The sequence below is a fragment of the Phaenicophaeus curvirostris genome, chromosome 38, assembly GCF_032191515.1.
Source record: "Phaenicophaeus curvirostris isolate KB17595 chromosome 38, BPBGC_Pcur_1.0, whole genome shotgun sequence".
Taxonomy (NCBI): Eukaryota; Metazoa; Chordata; class Aves; order Cuculiformes; family Cuculidae; genus Phaenicophaeus; species Phaenicophaeus curvirostris.
In genome coordinates this window covers 2,210,483-2,224,128 of record NC_091429.1, presented here as the reverse complement: position 1 = coordinate 2,224,128, position 13,646 = coordinate 2,210,483, and the positions used below count along the sequence as shown (strand labels likewise).

Here is a 13,646-nt window from a genome sequence, read left to right as displayed (position 1 = left end):
GCCGCAGCGCCGCCCGCCGCCACCGCCGGGGCTGCAGGGCTCGGGAACCCGCCTGGAATCCTGCCCGGTACCGGTACCGGGGCTGTAGAGCTCGGGAACCCGCCTGGGACCCTTCCCGGTACCGGTACCGGGGCTGTAGGGCTCGGGAACCTGCCTGGGACACTGCCCGGTGCCGGTACCGGGGCGGCAGGGCTCGGGAACCCGCCTGGGACGCTGCCCGGTGCCGGTACCGGGGCTGCAGGGCTCGGGAACCTGCCTGGGACCCTTCCCGGTACCGGGGGTGTAGGGCTTGGGGAACCCGCCTGGGACCCTTCCCGGTACCGGGGCTGCAGGGCTCGGGAAGCCGCCTGGGACACTGCCCGGTGCCGGTACCGGGGCTGTAGGGCACGGGAACCTGCCTGGGACCCTTCCCGGTACCGGTACCGGGGCTGTAGGGCTCGGGAACCCGCCTGGGACCCTTCCCGGTACCGGGGCTGCAGGGCTCGGGAACCCGCCTGGGACACTGCCCGGTGCCGGTACCGGGGCTGCAGGGCTCGGGAACCCGCCTGGGACCCTTCCCGGTACCGGTACCGGGGCTGCAGGGCTCGGGAACCCGCCTGGGACCCTTCCCGGTACCGGTACCGGGGCTGCAGGGCTTGGGGAACCCACCTGGGACCCTTCCCGGTAACGATACCAGAGCCTCAGGGCACGGGGAACCCTGTTGATGGACTCAGTCTGTGCTGGGTGGGGCTGTTGATGGAATCAGGGTTGTTGATGGGCTCAGGGTGTACTGGATGGGGCTGTTGGTGGGATCAGGGTTGTTGATGGGCTCGGGGCTGTTGACGGGCTCAGGCTGCGCTGGATGGGGCTGTTGGTGGGGTCAGGGTTGTTGATGGGCTCGGGCTGTGCTGGATGGGGCTGTTGGTGGGGATGGGACTGCACTTGATGGGGCTGTTCATGGACTCAGTCTGTGCTGGGTGGGGCTGTTCATGGGATCAGGGTTGTTGATGGGCTCGGGCTGTGCTGGATGGGGCTGTTGGTGGGATCAGGGTTGTTGATGGGCTCGGGCTGTGCTGGATGGGGCTGTTGGTGGGATCAGGGTTGTTGATGGGCTCGGGCTGTGCTGGATGGGGCTGTTGATGGGCTCAGGGCTGTTGATGGGCTCAGGGCTGTTGATGGGCTCAGGCTGTGCTGGATGGGGCTGTCGGTGGGATCAGAGTTGTTGATGGGCTCAGATAGTGCTGGATGGGGCTGTTGATGGGGATGGGGCTGTTGATGGGCTCAGGCTGTGCTGGATGGGGCTGTTGGTGGGATCAGGGCTGTTGATGGGCTCAGGGTTGTTGATGGGCTCGGGCTGTGCTGGATGGGGCTGTCGGTGGGATCAGGGTTGTTGATGGGCTCGGGCTGTGCTGGATGGGGCTGTCGGTGGGATCAGAGTTGTTGATGGGCTCAGATAGTGCTGGATGGGGCTGTTGATGGGGATGGGGCTGTTGATGGGGATGGGGCTGTTGATGGGCTCAGGTTGTGCTGGATGGGGCTGTCGGTGGGATCAGGGTTGTTGATAGCCCAGGCGGCGGCGGAACAGGGACTACATTTCCCGTGACGCACCGCGCGCCTTTGACGTCACTTCCCGTCCTCGCCGCGCTCTCTGCCTACAGCTCCCGCGGTGCCTCGCGCGCCCGGACTACATTTCCCGTCGCGCCCCGCGCACGGGGAGGTGGGGGCCGTGTCCCCTGGTGACGCACGCGGGCGCCATGGCGACGCGGTGACGTCACGCGGCGGCGCCGGTGCGGGCGGAGCGGGGCCCGGGGCCCGGGGATGGCGGCCCGGCGGCTCCGCGGGGCCCTGCAGCTCGGGGCGCGGCAGCGGCTGCGGGCGGCGGCGGCCGCGCCCGGGAGGTGAGTACCGGCCGGTGCGCCGTCCGCTCCCTGCCCGCCGCTACCGGGCTGGGCTGGGCTGGGAGGGGGGGGGGTAGACACGGAGAGAGCGGGAGGGGTAACGGTGACCCCGGGGATCGCGGGGGGAGCCCGGCCCCGCCAGCCTGGCCCCGTGCTGCCCCCTGGGCCGTGACCACGGGGCTGCCGAGCGTCCCGGGTGGCTCCGCCGGTGGCTCCTGGTAGAACCGGGATCTTTCTTCCCGGGCCGCCACGGCCTGGAGCCGCGCCGGTGCTGAGACTGCACTGGGGAGACCGCCCCTCGACTCCTGGGGTCAGTGCTGGGCCCTCAGCACAAGGAGGCTGAGGAGCGAGTCCAGAGAAGAGCAAGGAAGCTGGGGAAGGGGCTGAAGAAGAAGAGGAGCGGCTGAGAGAGCTGGGGGGGTTTAGGCTGGAGAAGAGGAGGCTGAGGGGAGACCTCATTGCTCTCTGCAACTCCCTGAGAGGAGGTTGTGGAGAGGAGGGAGCTGGGCTCTTCTCCCAAGGGACAGGGGACAGGACGAGAGGGAATGGCCTCAAGCTCCACCAGGGGAGGGTCAGGCTGGACATCAAGAAAAAATATTTCACGGAAAGGGTCATTGGGCACTGGCAGAGGCTGCCCAGGGAGGGGGTTGAGTCCCCTTCCCTGGAGGGGTTTAAGGGCCGGGTGGACGAGGTGCTGAGGGCCATGGGTTAGTGATTGATGGGAATGGTTGGACTCGATGATCCTGGGGCTCTTTTCCAACCTGGTGATTCTATGAACGGGGAGCCGTCTCGCAGCCCACTGTACACAAGCCATCGTCTTCCCGGTGCGTGGCTGGAAGAAGCTGAAAGAACCGGCGGTGGCACCGTGGGAGGATCCTGATGATGCCCCCTGGGCCTGTCCCCGTGCCCGAGGGACGAGCCGGGGCCGGAGGGGAGCCTGGTGCCCGCCATGGGGCTGGGCAGAGCCAGGAGGGGCCGCGGGGGGAGCGGGCAGAGTTATCCACGCGCTCCTGCTCCGGATTAGGTGTCCCCGAGGTCAGGTTTCCCCGGCTTTCCTTCTCTTGCGCAACGGCAGCGCTGGCAGCGGCTCTGGACACAGTCGGCCTCTCCCACCGCCCCGGCGGAGCCGGTTGTGGGCAGCCCCATCGCCCTGATCCCTCCAACCTTGGGGTTGCTCCTTGTCCTGAGGGACGGAGGCAGCTCCGGAAGGAGCCCGGGGTCTCCGGTCTTGGCTCCTCCGCTCATTCTTATCTTCGGCGCAGGCACACGGCCCTTTGCGGCCTCCGGCTGAGCCGGCTCGGCCGGCTGGCGAGCGGTGCCGAGTGGGAGCCGCGGGCCCAGCCCAGCCGCTCCTTCCTCAACCTCACCAACAAGCGGAAGGAATACTCGGAGCGGCGCATCATCGGGTAGGTGCGGAAGGTTTCCCGGGGCGGCGGGGGCGTCCCGCTCGGCGTCTCCGGCGTTGCCAACCCCCGCCGCGCCCGCAGGTATTCCATGCAGGAGATGTACGACGTGGTGTCCAACGTGGAGGACTACAAGAACTTCGTGCCCTGGTGCAAGAAATCCGTGGTGGTTTCCAAACGGAGCGGCCACCTCAAGGCGCAGCTGGAAGTGGGCTTCCCGCCCGTGCTGGAGCGCTACACGTCCATCGTCACCCTCGTCCGACCGCACCTCGTTAAGGTGAGCGCCATGGGATGAGCCGCGGCGCCGGCTGCGTCCGCGGGACGCTCTAACCGGCTGCTCCTCGTTTCCAGGCCGTCTGCACCGACGGGCGGCTCTTCAACCACCTCGAGACGAACTGGCGCTTCAGCCCCGGCATCCCCGGCTACCCTCGCACCAGCACCGTGGATTTCTCGGTGAGGCCCCGCGCCGAGGAGCCGGAGATCCCGGCGGCTGCCGGAGGGGCTGACGCCGCTCGCTTTTTCCCTATTTCGCAGATCTCCTTCGAGTTCCGCTCCCTGCTCCACTCGCAGTTGGCCACCGTCTTCTTCGACGAGGTGGTCAAGCAGATGGTGGCGGCCTTCGAGCGCCGGGCGGCCAAGAGCTTCGGCCCCGAGACGCGCATCCCCCGCGAGCTCATGTTCCACGAAGTTCACCAGACGTGAGGCCGGCGGCGCCGACTCTGCCACCCGCGATATTTATTTGGAGCACGAAGCTCCCGCTGCTGCCGGCGCCGAGCTGCGGCCTAGCACCGGACTCCTCGGAGCTGCAGCTGATTTGGGTTTTAAATTTTGAGTTTTAGCTCTTGGGAGCTGGTTTTTTTCCACTTTTGGCCCCTTTGAACCCCTCCACGAGGCTGCCGGGGCAGCTTCACCCCGGCTGGGTGGGAGAACCCAGCCGGATCCTGCGTGAGGAAAGGGAAGGACGGGGTCCAGCTGCCGGGCCCCCTTCTTCTCCGGCTCTTCCAGGAGCAAAAGGGAAGGAGAACGATTCAGGGAGGAAACCGGACGCCGCAGTTTGCACAAGTCGCACGCACAGGGCTGGGGGGGACACGCAGATGCCCCCCCCTTGCCGCCCCCCAAGCCCCCGCAGGGACCAGGATGGCCCCGGCCCCCCCAAATCCCTGCGGCTCCCACTCCCTTTCCCTTCGGTGTGGGATCGCAGGGGGGACTCTGGCTCCACCAGGGCCACAGGGACCCCGCGGGGGGGGGGGCAGGGGCTCCCCCCACGCTGCTGAGAAGGGGGCTGCTCAGGCCAATAAAGAGAATTTCCAAGGGCGAGGGGCTTCGCGTCCTCATTCTGGGACCCCCAGACCCGACCGGTGCCTGCAAAGACCCCCCCCTACCCCCGAGCTGGGGGGGCTGAGACAAATCACACTGGGGGGGGGGGACACCAGCCCCCCCCGCCCCTTCAAAATCATAGAATCACCAGGTTGGAAAAGACCCACCGGATCATCGAGTCCAACCCTCATCCTCCGGGAGCGACACCGTGCCCGGGGTGGGGCTGTGGGTTTGTTAATAAAAACATTTATTTTGCATTTTCTCGTTGTTTGTACGGAAGTGGCCGATCCCCGCGGGGGTTTGGGGGGGCTCGGGGGGGCCCGGCGCCGGCTGCATCGGACACCGGGGTTCACACAAACACGGGGTGTTTTTTTTGGGGGGGGGGGGGGAAGGAGTGTATCGAGTCCCTGCTTTGGGGTGGGGGGGCCCGGACGCGGGTCGGGACTGAGCCCCTCGCGGAGAAGGGGGATACGGGGTGGAGAGGGGGGGGGTGTCTCTCCCCAGGGCTTCACCCCTGCCCCCAGCCCAGCAGTGTGGGGGGCCTGGGGGGGGGCCCCAGTGTGCGCAGTGCTGCTGGGGGGGGGGCAGGGGACCCCTGGCCTCGCTGGGGTGGGGGCTGCAGGGACCCTGCAGCTGCCTCTGTCCCCCCCCTCCCCAGCTAAGGCAGAAGGGAGGGGAGAGGGGGCTCCGCTCGCCCCCCAGGCTCGCTGGGGAGGGGTCTGTGGGGCAAGGGGGGGCCCCCAGTGCTGTGGGGAGGGGAGAGGAGCATCAGGGGGGGCTCCGCTCGCCCCCCAGGTGGGGCAGGAGGGACCTGGGTTCTGCTTCTGCCCCCCTGGGGGTGGCGAGGAGGGGAGAGAAGCCACAGGAGGGGCCCCACTAGCCTCACAGACTCACTGGGGAGGGGTCTGTGGGGCAAAGAGGGGACCCCAGGGCTGCGAGGAGGGGAGAGGAGCATCAGGGGGGGTCCGCTCACCCCCCAGGAGCCCCCCAGGTGGGGTAGGAGAGACCTGGGTTCTGCTTCTGCCCCCCTGGGGGTGGCGAGGAGGGGAGAGAGGCCACAGGGGGGGCCCCGCTAGCCCCACAGCCTCCCTGGGGAGGGGTCTGTGAGGCAAGGGGGGGACCCCAGGGCTGTGGGGAAGGGAGAGGAGCATCAGGGGGGGTCCGCTCACCCCCCAGGAGCCCCCCAGGAGGGGTAGGAGAGACCTGGGTTCTGCTTCTGCCCCCCTGGGGGTGGCAAGGAGGGGAGAGAGGCCACAGGGGGGGTCCCCCTTGCCCCACAGCCTCCCTGGGGAGGGGTCTGTGAGGCAAGGAGGGGACCCCAGGGCTGCGGGGAGGGGAGAGGAGCATCAGTGGGGGCTCCGCTCGCCCCCCAGGTAGGGTAGGAGAGACCTGGGTTCTGCTTCTGCCCCCCTGGGGGTGGCGAGGAGGGGAGAGAGGCCACAGGGGGGGTCCCCCTTGCCCCACAGCCTCCCTGGGGAGGGGTCTGTGAGGCAAGGGGGGGACCCCAGGGCTGCGGGGAGGGGAGAGGAGCAGCAGGGGGGGCTCCGTTTGCCCCCTAGGAACCCCCGCCGGCGCTCGAGAAGGGGTTGAGTGCCGAGCGGGTCCGGGGGCGCCCGGCAGCGCCGCGTTCCCTGGGGAATCAGCGTCCCCCGTCCCTTTCTTCAGCCGGATTTGTAGCCCACGAGCTGCATGAGGCCCTTGGTGCTCATGGATTTGGGTCTCTCCAGCGGGAAGCCCAACGCTCGGCTCCAGATGAGCTGCGAGAGGACGCCCAGCGCGCGGGAGACGCCGAACAGCACCGTGTAGTAATTCATCTCCTTCATCCCGTAATACTGCGAGAAGAGGAGGAGGAGGAGGAGGAGGAGGAGGAGGAGGGGGAGGAGGCAAGAGGGTCAAGGCCACCCCCGCAGCCGTGCCGCAGCGGGCCCCCGCGCCCCAGCTCACCTGCAGCAAGACGCCGCTGTGCGCGTCCACGTTGGGCCAAGGGTTCTTGGCCTTGCCCTGCTCCAGCAGCACGTTGGGGACGATCTTGTAGAGCTGCGCCACCAGTTTGAAGAGGGGATCCTTGGGGAGGTGTTTGAGAGCGAATTCCCGCTGGCAGGTGTAGCGCGGATCCGTCTTGCGCAGCACCGCGTGCCCGTAGCCCGGAACCACCTGGGAAGGCGACGGGGTTAGAAGCCGGCGCGGCCGCCGCGCTCCGGGGCGACGCCAACACGCGGCATCGCCACTCACCCGGCCGGAGTTGAGCGTGTTCCAGATGAAATCCCGCAGCTTTTCATCCGAAACCTCCTGGCCCAGCTCCTTCTGCAGGTCGGTCAGCCAGAGCAGCACCTCCTGCAGGGACGGCGAGGAGAGGGGGGGGGTGAGAAGAGCAGCGCCCGGACGGACAGACAGACAGACAGACGGACAGAGGGACGAGCGGAGGTGCCCAACCTGGTTGGCGAGGCCGTGGAGGGGCCCGGCCAGCCCGTTCATAGCAGCGGCGAAGGCGAGGTACGGATCGGAGAGGGCGCTGCCGACCAGGTGGCTGGTGTGGGCGCTCACGTTTCCCCCCTCGTGGTCGCTGTGGGGTGGTGGGGACACATTAGGGCTCCCCCCCAGACAAAGGGGTCACCCCGCAGCTGGGGACGCTCCCAGCCTGGGGCAGCCGCAGCGAGGGGTGCCCGGTGACACTCTCGGAGCAGCCCAGGCACATCCCAGCCCCATAGAATCATGGAATCGTAGAAATGTAGAATCGTAGAAACATAGAATCAGAGAATCATGGAATTAAAGAATCATAGAATTGGAGAATCACAGAACCATAGAATTATAGAATCGTAGAATCATAGAATCGTAGAATCATAGAATTGTAGAATCATCATAGAATTGTAGAATCGTAGAATTGTAGAATCATAGACTCATAGAATCATAGAATTATAGAATCATAGAATCATAGAATCAGGGAATCACAGAATCAGGGAATCACAGAATCAGGGAATCATAGAATCCTAGAATTATAGAATCATAGAATCGTATAATTATATAATCGTATAATTATAGAATTAAAGAATCATAGACTCATAGAATCATAGAATCCTAGAATTATAGAATCATAGAATCGTATAACTATATAATCGTATAATTATAGAATTAAAGAATCATAGACTCATAGAATCACAGAATTAGGGAATAATAGAATCCTAGAATTATAGAATCCTAGAATTGTAGAATTATAGAATCATAGAATTGTAGAATTAAGATATCATAGACTCATAGACTTATAGAATCATAGAATTAGGGAATCATAAAATCATAGAATCCTAGAATTACAGAATCCTAGAATCGTAGAATTGTAGAATTAAAGAATCATAGACTCATAGAATCACAGAATTAGGGAATCATAGAATCATAGAATTGTAGAACCGTAGAATTCTAGAATCATAGACTCATAGAATTATAGAATTAAAGAATCATAGACTCATAGAACCATAGAATTAGGGAATCACAGAATCAGGGAATCATAAAATCATAGAATCCTAGAATTATAGAATCCTAGAATCGTAGAACCGTAGAATTCTAGAATCATAGAATTGTAAAATTATAGAATTAAAGAATCATAGAATCCTAGAATTATAGAACCCTAGAATCCTAGAACCGTAGAATTCTAGAATCATAGACTCATAGAATTGTAGGTTCTAGGTTGGAAAAAACCCACTGGATCATCGAGTCCAACCATTCAACCACCCCGCCCGGTACCTGTGGATGGTGAGGTAGAGACGCATCAGCTCGATGAACTGGGGGTCGGTGTAACCCAGCATGTTGGTGAAGTTGTGGGACCAGTCGAGGTTGGGATCGATGGCCCCGATGCTGCTGCCCTCGCGGTAGAGGTTGCGGTAGATCTTGGCGGCCACGCAGGGCAGCTTGGCGATCAGATCCATGGCGTCCTCGTAGACAAACTGGGACAGGGCAGGGTGAGATGGGACAGGGCAGGGTGAGATGGGACAGGGCAGGGTGAGCCGGGGGCGGCCGCCGGGGCCCCCCGGGCCTTCGCCTGTCCCCGCGCTCCCGTACCTCCCAGTACTTGGCGCGGTGGATGCCGTCGGCGTAGGCGCGAGCGAACTTGCTCTCGCTGTTGAGGGCGGTGACGGCGGCGCTCAGCTGCGACATGGGGTGCAGGTTGGTGGGGAAGTTATCCAGCATGGTCACCACGTGGGAAGGCAGCGCCGCGCGCCGAGCCCACTCGCGGGACAACCAGCTCGCCTAGCGGGAGACACACGGACGGACGTGTGGCTGAGCCGCGGGGACGGACGCCCGGCGGCGCCGGCCACCCCAGCAGCTCCCCCGTTACCTGCTCCGGCGTGGGCACCTCGCCCGTCACCAGCAGCCAGAAAAGCCCCTCGGGCAGCGGCTCCTCTCCCCCCGCGGCCTTGGGCAGCAGCTTCTGGCACTCGGGGATGCTGTAGCCGCGGAAGCGGATGCCCTAAAGCGTCGCCGGCACAACCGTCACCCGCTGCGGCGTCGCCCGCGTCAAGCGGGGGGCCGAGTGGGGCAGGATCAGGCCCTACCTCATCAGGATCCAGCACGGACGTCTCGTAGATCAGCCCCTTCATGCCCCTCATCCCGCCGTACACCTAGGAGAGGGCGGAAAGCGGCGTTACCGGCTTCGGCACATCGCAGCGGCCCCGGTGAGGAGCCGGCGGCCCCCACTCACCATGTCCACGGTGATCTGGCCGATGGCCGTGCTGCCGTGCTGCTGCCTGAAGCTCTTGATCTTCGCCTGCTCCTTGGGGATCATGCTGGCCAGGACGTCTTTCAGGTTCTGGGAAGAGGGGGAGAGGGGGCCGTGAGCCGAGCCCCCGTGCTCCCCACGCCGGCGTCGCGGAGAAGGGGAACGGCCGCGGGGGCTCCTCTTACCGTGGCGGCGCTGGCGTGGCGGGCGGCGAAGAGGACGCAGGGCGCATTCTGCAGAAAAGCAGAAACAAGGACTCAGTGAGCCGCCGACCTCGCCTGCCCCGCTGCGGGGGGAGCAGGGGTACAAACTGCCCCCGGCGCTGGAGCATCCCGGGGGTACGGCACAGCCCCCCCGGCATCCACGAGTCCAGCATCCCCAGTGTATGGTACAACCCCCTGGAGCATCACCAGGCCTCCAGAATGCTGCTTAGCCCCACCGAGCATCCCTGGATCCCTGGGAGCATGGCACATCCCACCAAGCATCCCTGGATCCCTGAAACCGAGCATCCCTGGATCCCTAGGATCATGGCACAGCCCCATCAAGCATCCCTGGATCCCTAGGAGCGTGGCACATCCCACCAAGCATCCCTGGATCCCTGGAACTGAGCATCCCTGGATCCCTAGGATCATGGCACAGCCCCACTGAGCATCCCTGGATGCCTGGAACCGAGCATCCCTGGATCCCTGGAGTGTGGCACAGCCCCACCAAGCATCCCTGGATCCCTGGAACCAAGCATCCCTGGATCCCTGGAGTGTGGCACAGCCCCACCAAGCATCCCTGGATGCCTGGAACCGAGCATCCCTGGATCCCTAGCGTGTGGCACAGCCCCACCGAGCATCCCTGGATCCCTAGGATCCCAGCACAGCCCCACCGAGCATCCCTGGATCCCTAGGATCATGGCACGTCCCACCAAACATCCCTGGATCCCTGGAACCGAGCATCCCTGGATCCCTAGGAGTGTGGCACAGCCCCACCAATTATCCTTGGATCGCAGCACAGCCCCACCGAGCATCCCTGGATCACAGCACAGCCCCGCCGGGCATCCCTGGATCCCTGGAGTGTGGCACAGCCCCATTGAGCATCCCTAGATCCCTGGAACCGAGCATCCCTGGATCCCTAGGATCATGGCACAGCCCTACCGAGCATCCCTAGATCCCTGGAGCGCAGCACATCCCACCAAGCATCCCTGGAACCGAGCATCCCTGGATCCCTAGGATCACAGCACAGCCCCACTGAGCATCCCTGGATCCCTGGAGCATGGCACATCCCACCAAGCATCCCTGGATCCCTAGGAGTGTGGCACAACCCCACCGATTATCCTTGGATCCTTGGAGCGCGGCACAGCCCCACCGAGCATCCCTGGATCCCTGAAACCGAGCATCCCTGGATCCCTAGGAGCATGGCACATCCCACCAAGCATCCCTGGATCCGTGGAGTGTGGCACAGCCCCACCGAGCATCCCTGGATCCCTGAAACCGAGCATCCCTGGATCCCTAGAAGCATGGCACATCCCACCAAGCATCCCTGGATCCCTGGAACCAAGCATCCCTGGATCCCTGGAGTGTGGCACAGCTCCACTGAGCATCCCTGGATCCCTAGGAGTGCGGCACAGCCCCACCGATTATCCTTGGAGCGCGGCACAGCCCCACCGAGCATCTCTGGATCCCTAGGATCACAGCACATCCCACCAAGCATCCTTCGATCCCTGGAACCGAGCATCCCTGGATCCCTAGGAGTGTGGCGCTGCCCCACCAAGCTTCCCTGGATCCCTGGGAGCACAGCCCAGCCCCGCCAGGCATCCCTGGATCCCAGCACAGCTCCCCCAAGCATCCCTGGAACATGTCACAGCCCCCCCCCGAGCATCCCTGGATCCCTGGACCATGTCAGAGCCCTGCCAAGAGTCCCAGAGCCGCAGCTCCTGGCCCAGCTCCCGCAGCAGGAGCCGCCCCGTGACTCCGCTGCCATCCCGTCTTCCAAGGTCGCCGCGTCCGGAAGCCGCAGCGGCTTCTCTCGCCTACGCCAGCCAGGGATCAGAGCCAGGCAGGTTGAGCCGGGCCAGGCGGTGCAGGGAGCGGTGCAGGGAGCGGTGCAGGGCCCTTCGCCTTCATTCTCATCACGCGCGACGCCAACCGCAGCAGCAGCCGCCGCAGGGCCGAACGCCGCACCGAGCGCTGCTCCGAGCGCAAGCGGCGGCGGGGAAGGCGGCTGCGTTTTCCTCCCTGCTCCGCGGAAGCTGCCGGCACGAGCGCCAGCGGAGTCTTGCCAGGCCGGCACGGCTGCGGTTTTCCTGCTCAGCGGGCGCCGGGGAAGCCGATCTTTGTTCCGCAGCCACGGGGACTCCGGGAACGCCCCGGGAAAGCTGGGCCTGGCACAGCCTTTGGTCCCAACTCAGCATCCAGACCATATCGCAAGGCGGCGAGGGCGGCGAGGGCGGCAGGGCCTGCTCGGTGCCGGGGTCAGCGTCGTGCCGCGATGCCGCATCCGTACCTGGGGCTTCCTCGGGACTTGTGGCAGCGCAGCCAAAACGGGAGTCGGTTTTTTCCACCGGCTGAGGGGGAAGGAGGGGGGAGCAGCCCCCAGCCCGGCTCGGGGAGCCCCAAAACCCGCAGAACAACGCAGGCACCGGGAAGGCCAAGGTCAAGGCGGCCCCCCCCCGCCCCACCGGCTCGGGCCGCGCTGTCATCGCCGCCTCAAGGTCACAGGGGGTGGCGGTGACACCGGGCGGCAGCTGCCAGCGCCGGGGCCCTCCCGGGGGGGGTACCGGGCTCGGGGTTTGGGGGGGCAGGAGCCCCCCGGGAGCGGCGGGGGAGGCCGTGAGGGTGAGGAGGACGAGGCGGCCGCCGGGTTGGGATACAGGCAGGGCCCGGCGGGGTGGGATAAGGGCAGCGGGAGCCTCTCGCCCCCCCCCCCCAAACGGGGCCAAGTGGGGCAGCGCGGCGGCAGGGCCAGGCTCCTAAAATAACGCCCGGTCGATACCGGCGCCGTTACGAAACGCGGGGGAGCCGCGGCCAGAGCAAACGGGGGTGACCCCGGCGTCCCCGGGAGCCCCGGGGGGGGGTTAACGGGGGGGGTTACCGAGGGTGGGTGGGTTACCGCGAGGGTATCGCCCTCTCCGCCGGTGCAGCCCGGGGCGGGCCCCCCCCACCCTGCCTCAGCGCGGGCCCCCGGTACCGGGCCCGCCACGTGCAGCGGCCCCGCACCCCCCCACCACCTTCCCCGCCATTCCCGTGAGGGCACAGCCCCCCCCCCGCCCCCTCAGCCCCGTTCCAATGGCGACCCCCACCCCGCCGCTTCCCGCCGCCCCTCCCGGTGCCCCTTTAAAATCCACCCCCCACACCCCCCCCCTCCACCCCAGCCCCGGGCGGGGCCCCTTTAAGGCGGCGGCGGGGCCGGACCGGGCGGCCTCACCTTGGGCCCGCGGAGGCGCGTGGCCGCCCGGGAGCCGGCGGCGAGGAGGGTCATGGCGGAGCGGGGGCCGGGACGGGACCGGAGCGGGGCCGGAGCGGAACGGGAGCGGGGCCGGAACGATCGCGCGGGGCCGGGGGGGGCGCGGCGGGAGGGGCGGGGCGGGGCGAGACGCGCGCGGCTCCTTAGAGTAGCCACGCCCCCAAATTTGACCGCGCCCCTGGGGACGCCGCGAGCGGCCATTGGCTGCAGCGCGAGCGGCTTATTAGCATAGCCCCGCCCCCCCGCGAGGACGCTGCGAGCGCTCATTGGCTGCGGCGCGCTGTTCATTTGCATAACCACGCCCACCGCCGGGACGCCGCGAGCAGCCATTGGCCGCAGCGCCCGGGTGGTGGGGGGGGCTATGCAAATGAGGCCCGGCGCGCGCGCGCGTAGGCGGCCGCCGCGTTCGCCTGATGGCGGCGTGGGGTTAGGGAGGGGAGGAGGCCCCGCCCCCGCGCGCGTGACGTCACAGCGCTGCGTCGCACGCTCCATCCCCCCCTCCCCGTGGCAGCGCGGCCCTGTGACGTCATCAGGCGCTCAGCTCCTCGGTGTGACGTCATAGCGGGAGTGACGTCATCGCGGGGCGCTCGCAGCGTGGGGAGTGACGTCAAAGGCGGACGGGGGCGGGGCCTGGGCCAGGTGAGCGCGGTGCTGCGGGGGTGGGGACAGACGGACACGTGGGGACGGACACACGGACACTGGGGACGGACACACGGACACTGGGGACAGACAGATATGGGGGCCAGAAACACAGACACACAGGGACAGAGACACGGACACACAGACTGTGGGGACACACAGACACAGGGGGACAGGCAGACACTGGGGACAGACACACGGACATGTGGGGACACACAGGGACAGGGGACATACAGACACTGGGGATGGACA

General features: G+C 65.7%; 2 protein-coding genes across 2 annotated transcripts; one reads left to right on the top strand and one right to left on the bottom strand.

Moving 5' to 3' along the window:
• Positions 1-1,726: 1,726 nt before the first annotated feature.
• Positions 1,727-4,852, top strand: COQ10A (coenzyme Q10A). The gene is made up of 5 exons (XM_069879481.1): positions 1,727-1,877; positions 3,140-3,283; positions 3,365-3,557; positions 3,632-3,733; positions 3,815-4,852. Exons 1-5 carry the CDS (start codon positions 1,798-1,800, stop codon positions 3,980-3,982), a joined length of 687 nt encoding a protein of 228 aa, XP_069735582.1. The 5' UTR covers positions 1,727-1,797; the 3' UTR covers positions 3,983-4,852.
• On the bottom strand, positions 4,828-12,843 carry CS (citrate synthase). Its single transcript, XM_069879480.1, has 11 exons — positions 12,717-12,843; positions 9,491-9,538; positions 9,288-9,395; positions 9,142-9,207; positions 8,925-9,056; positions 8,648-8,836; positions 8,333-8,532; positions 7,031-7,160; positions 6,830-6,931; positions 6,542-6,751; positions 4,828-6,429 (listed from the first exon to the last, which is right to left on the bottom strand). Exons 1-11 carry the CDS (start codon positions 12,768-12,770, stop codon positions 6,259-6,261), a joined length of 1,410 nt encoding a protein of 469 aa, XP_069735581.1. The 5' UTR covers positions 12,771-12,843; the 3' UTR covers positions 4,828-6,258.
• Positions 12,844-13,646: the final 803 nt, after the last annotated feature.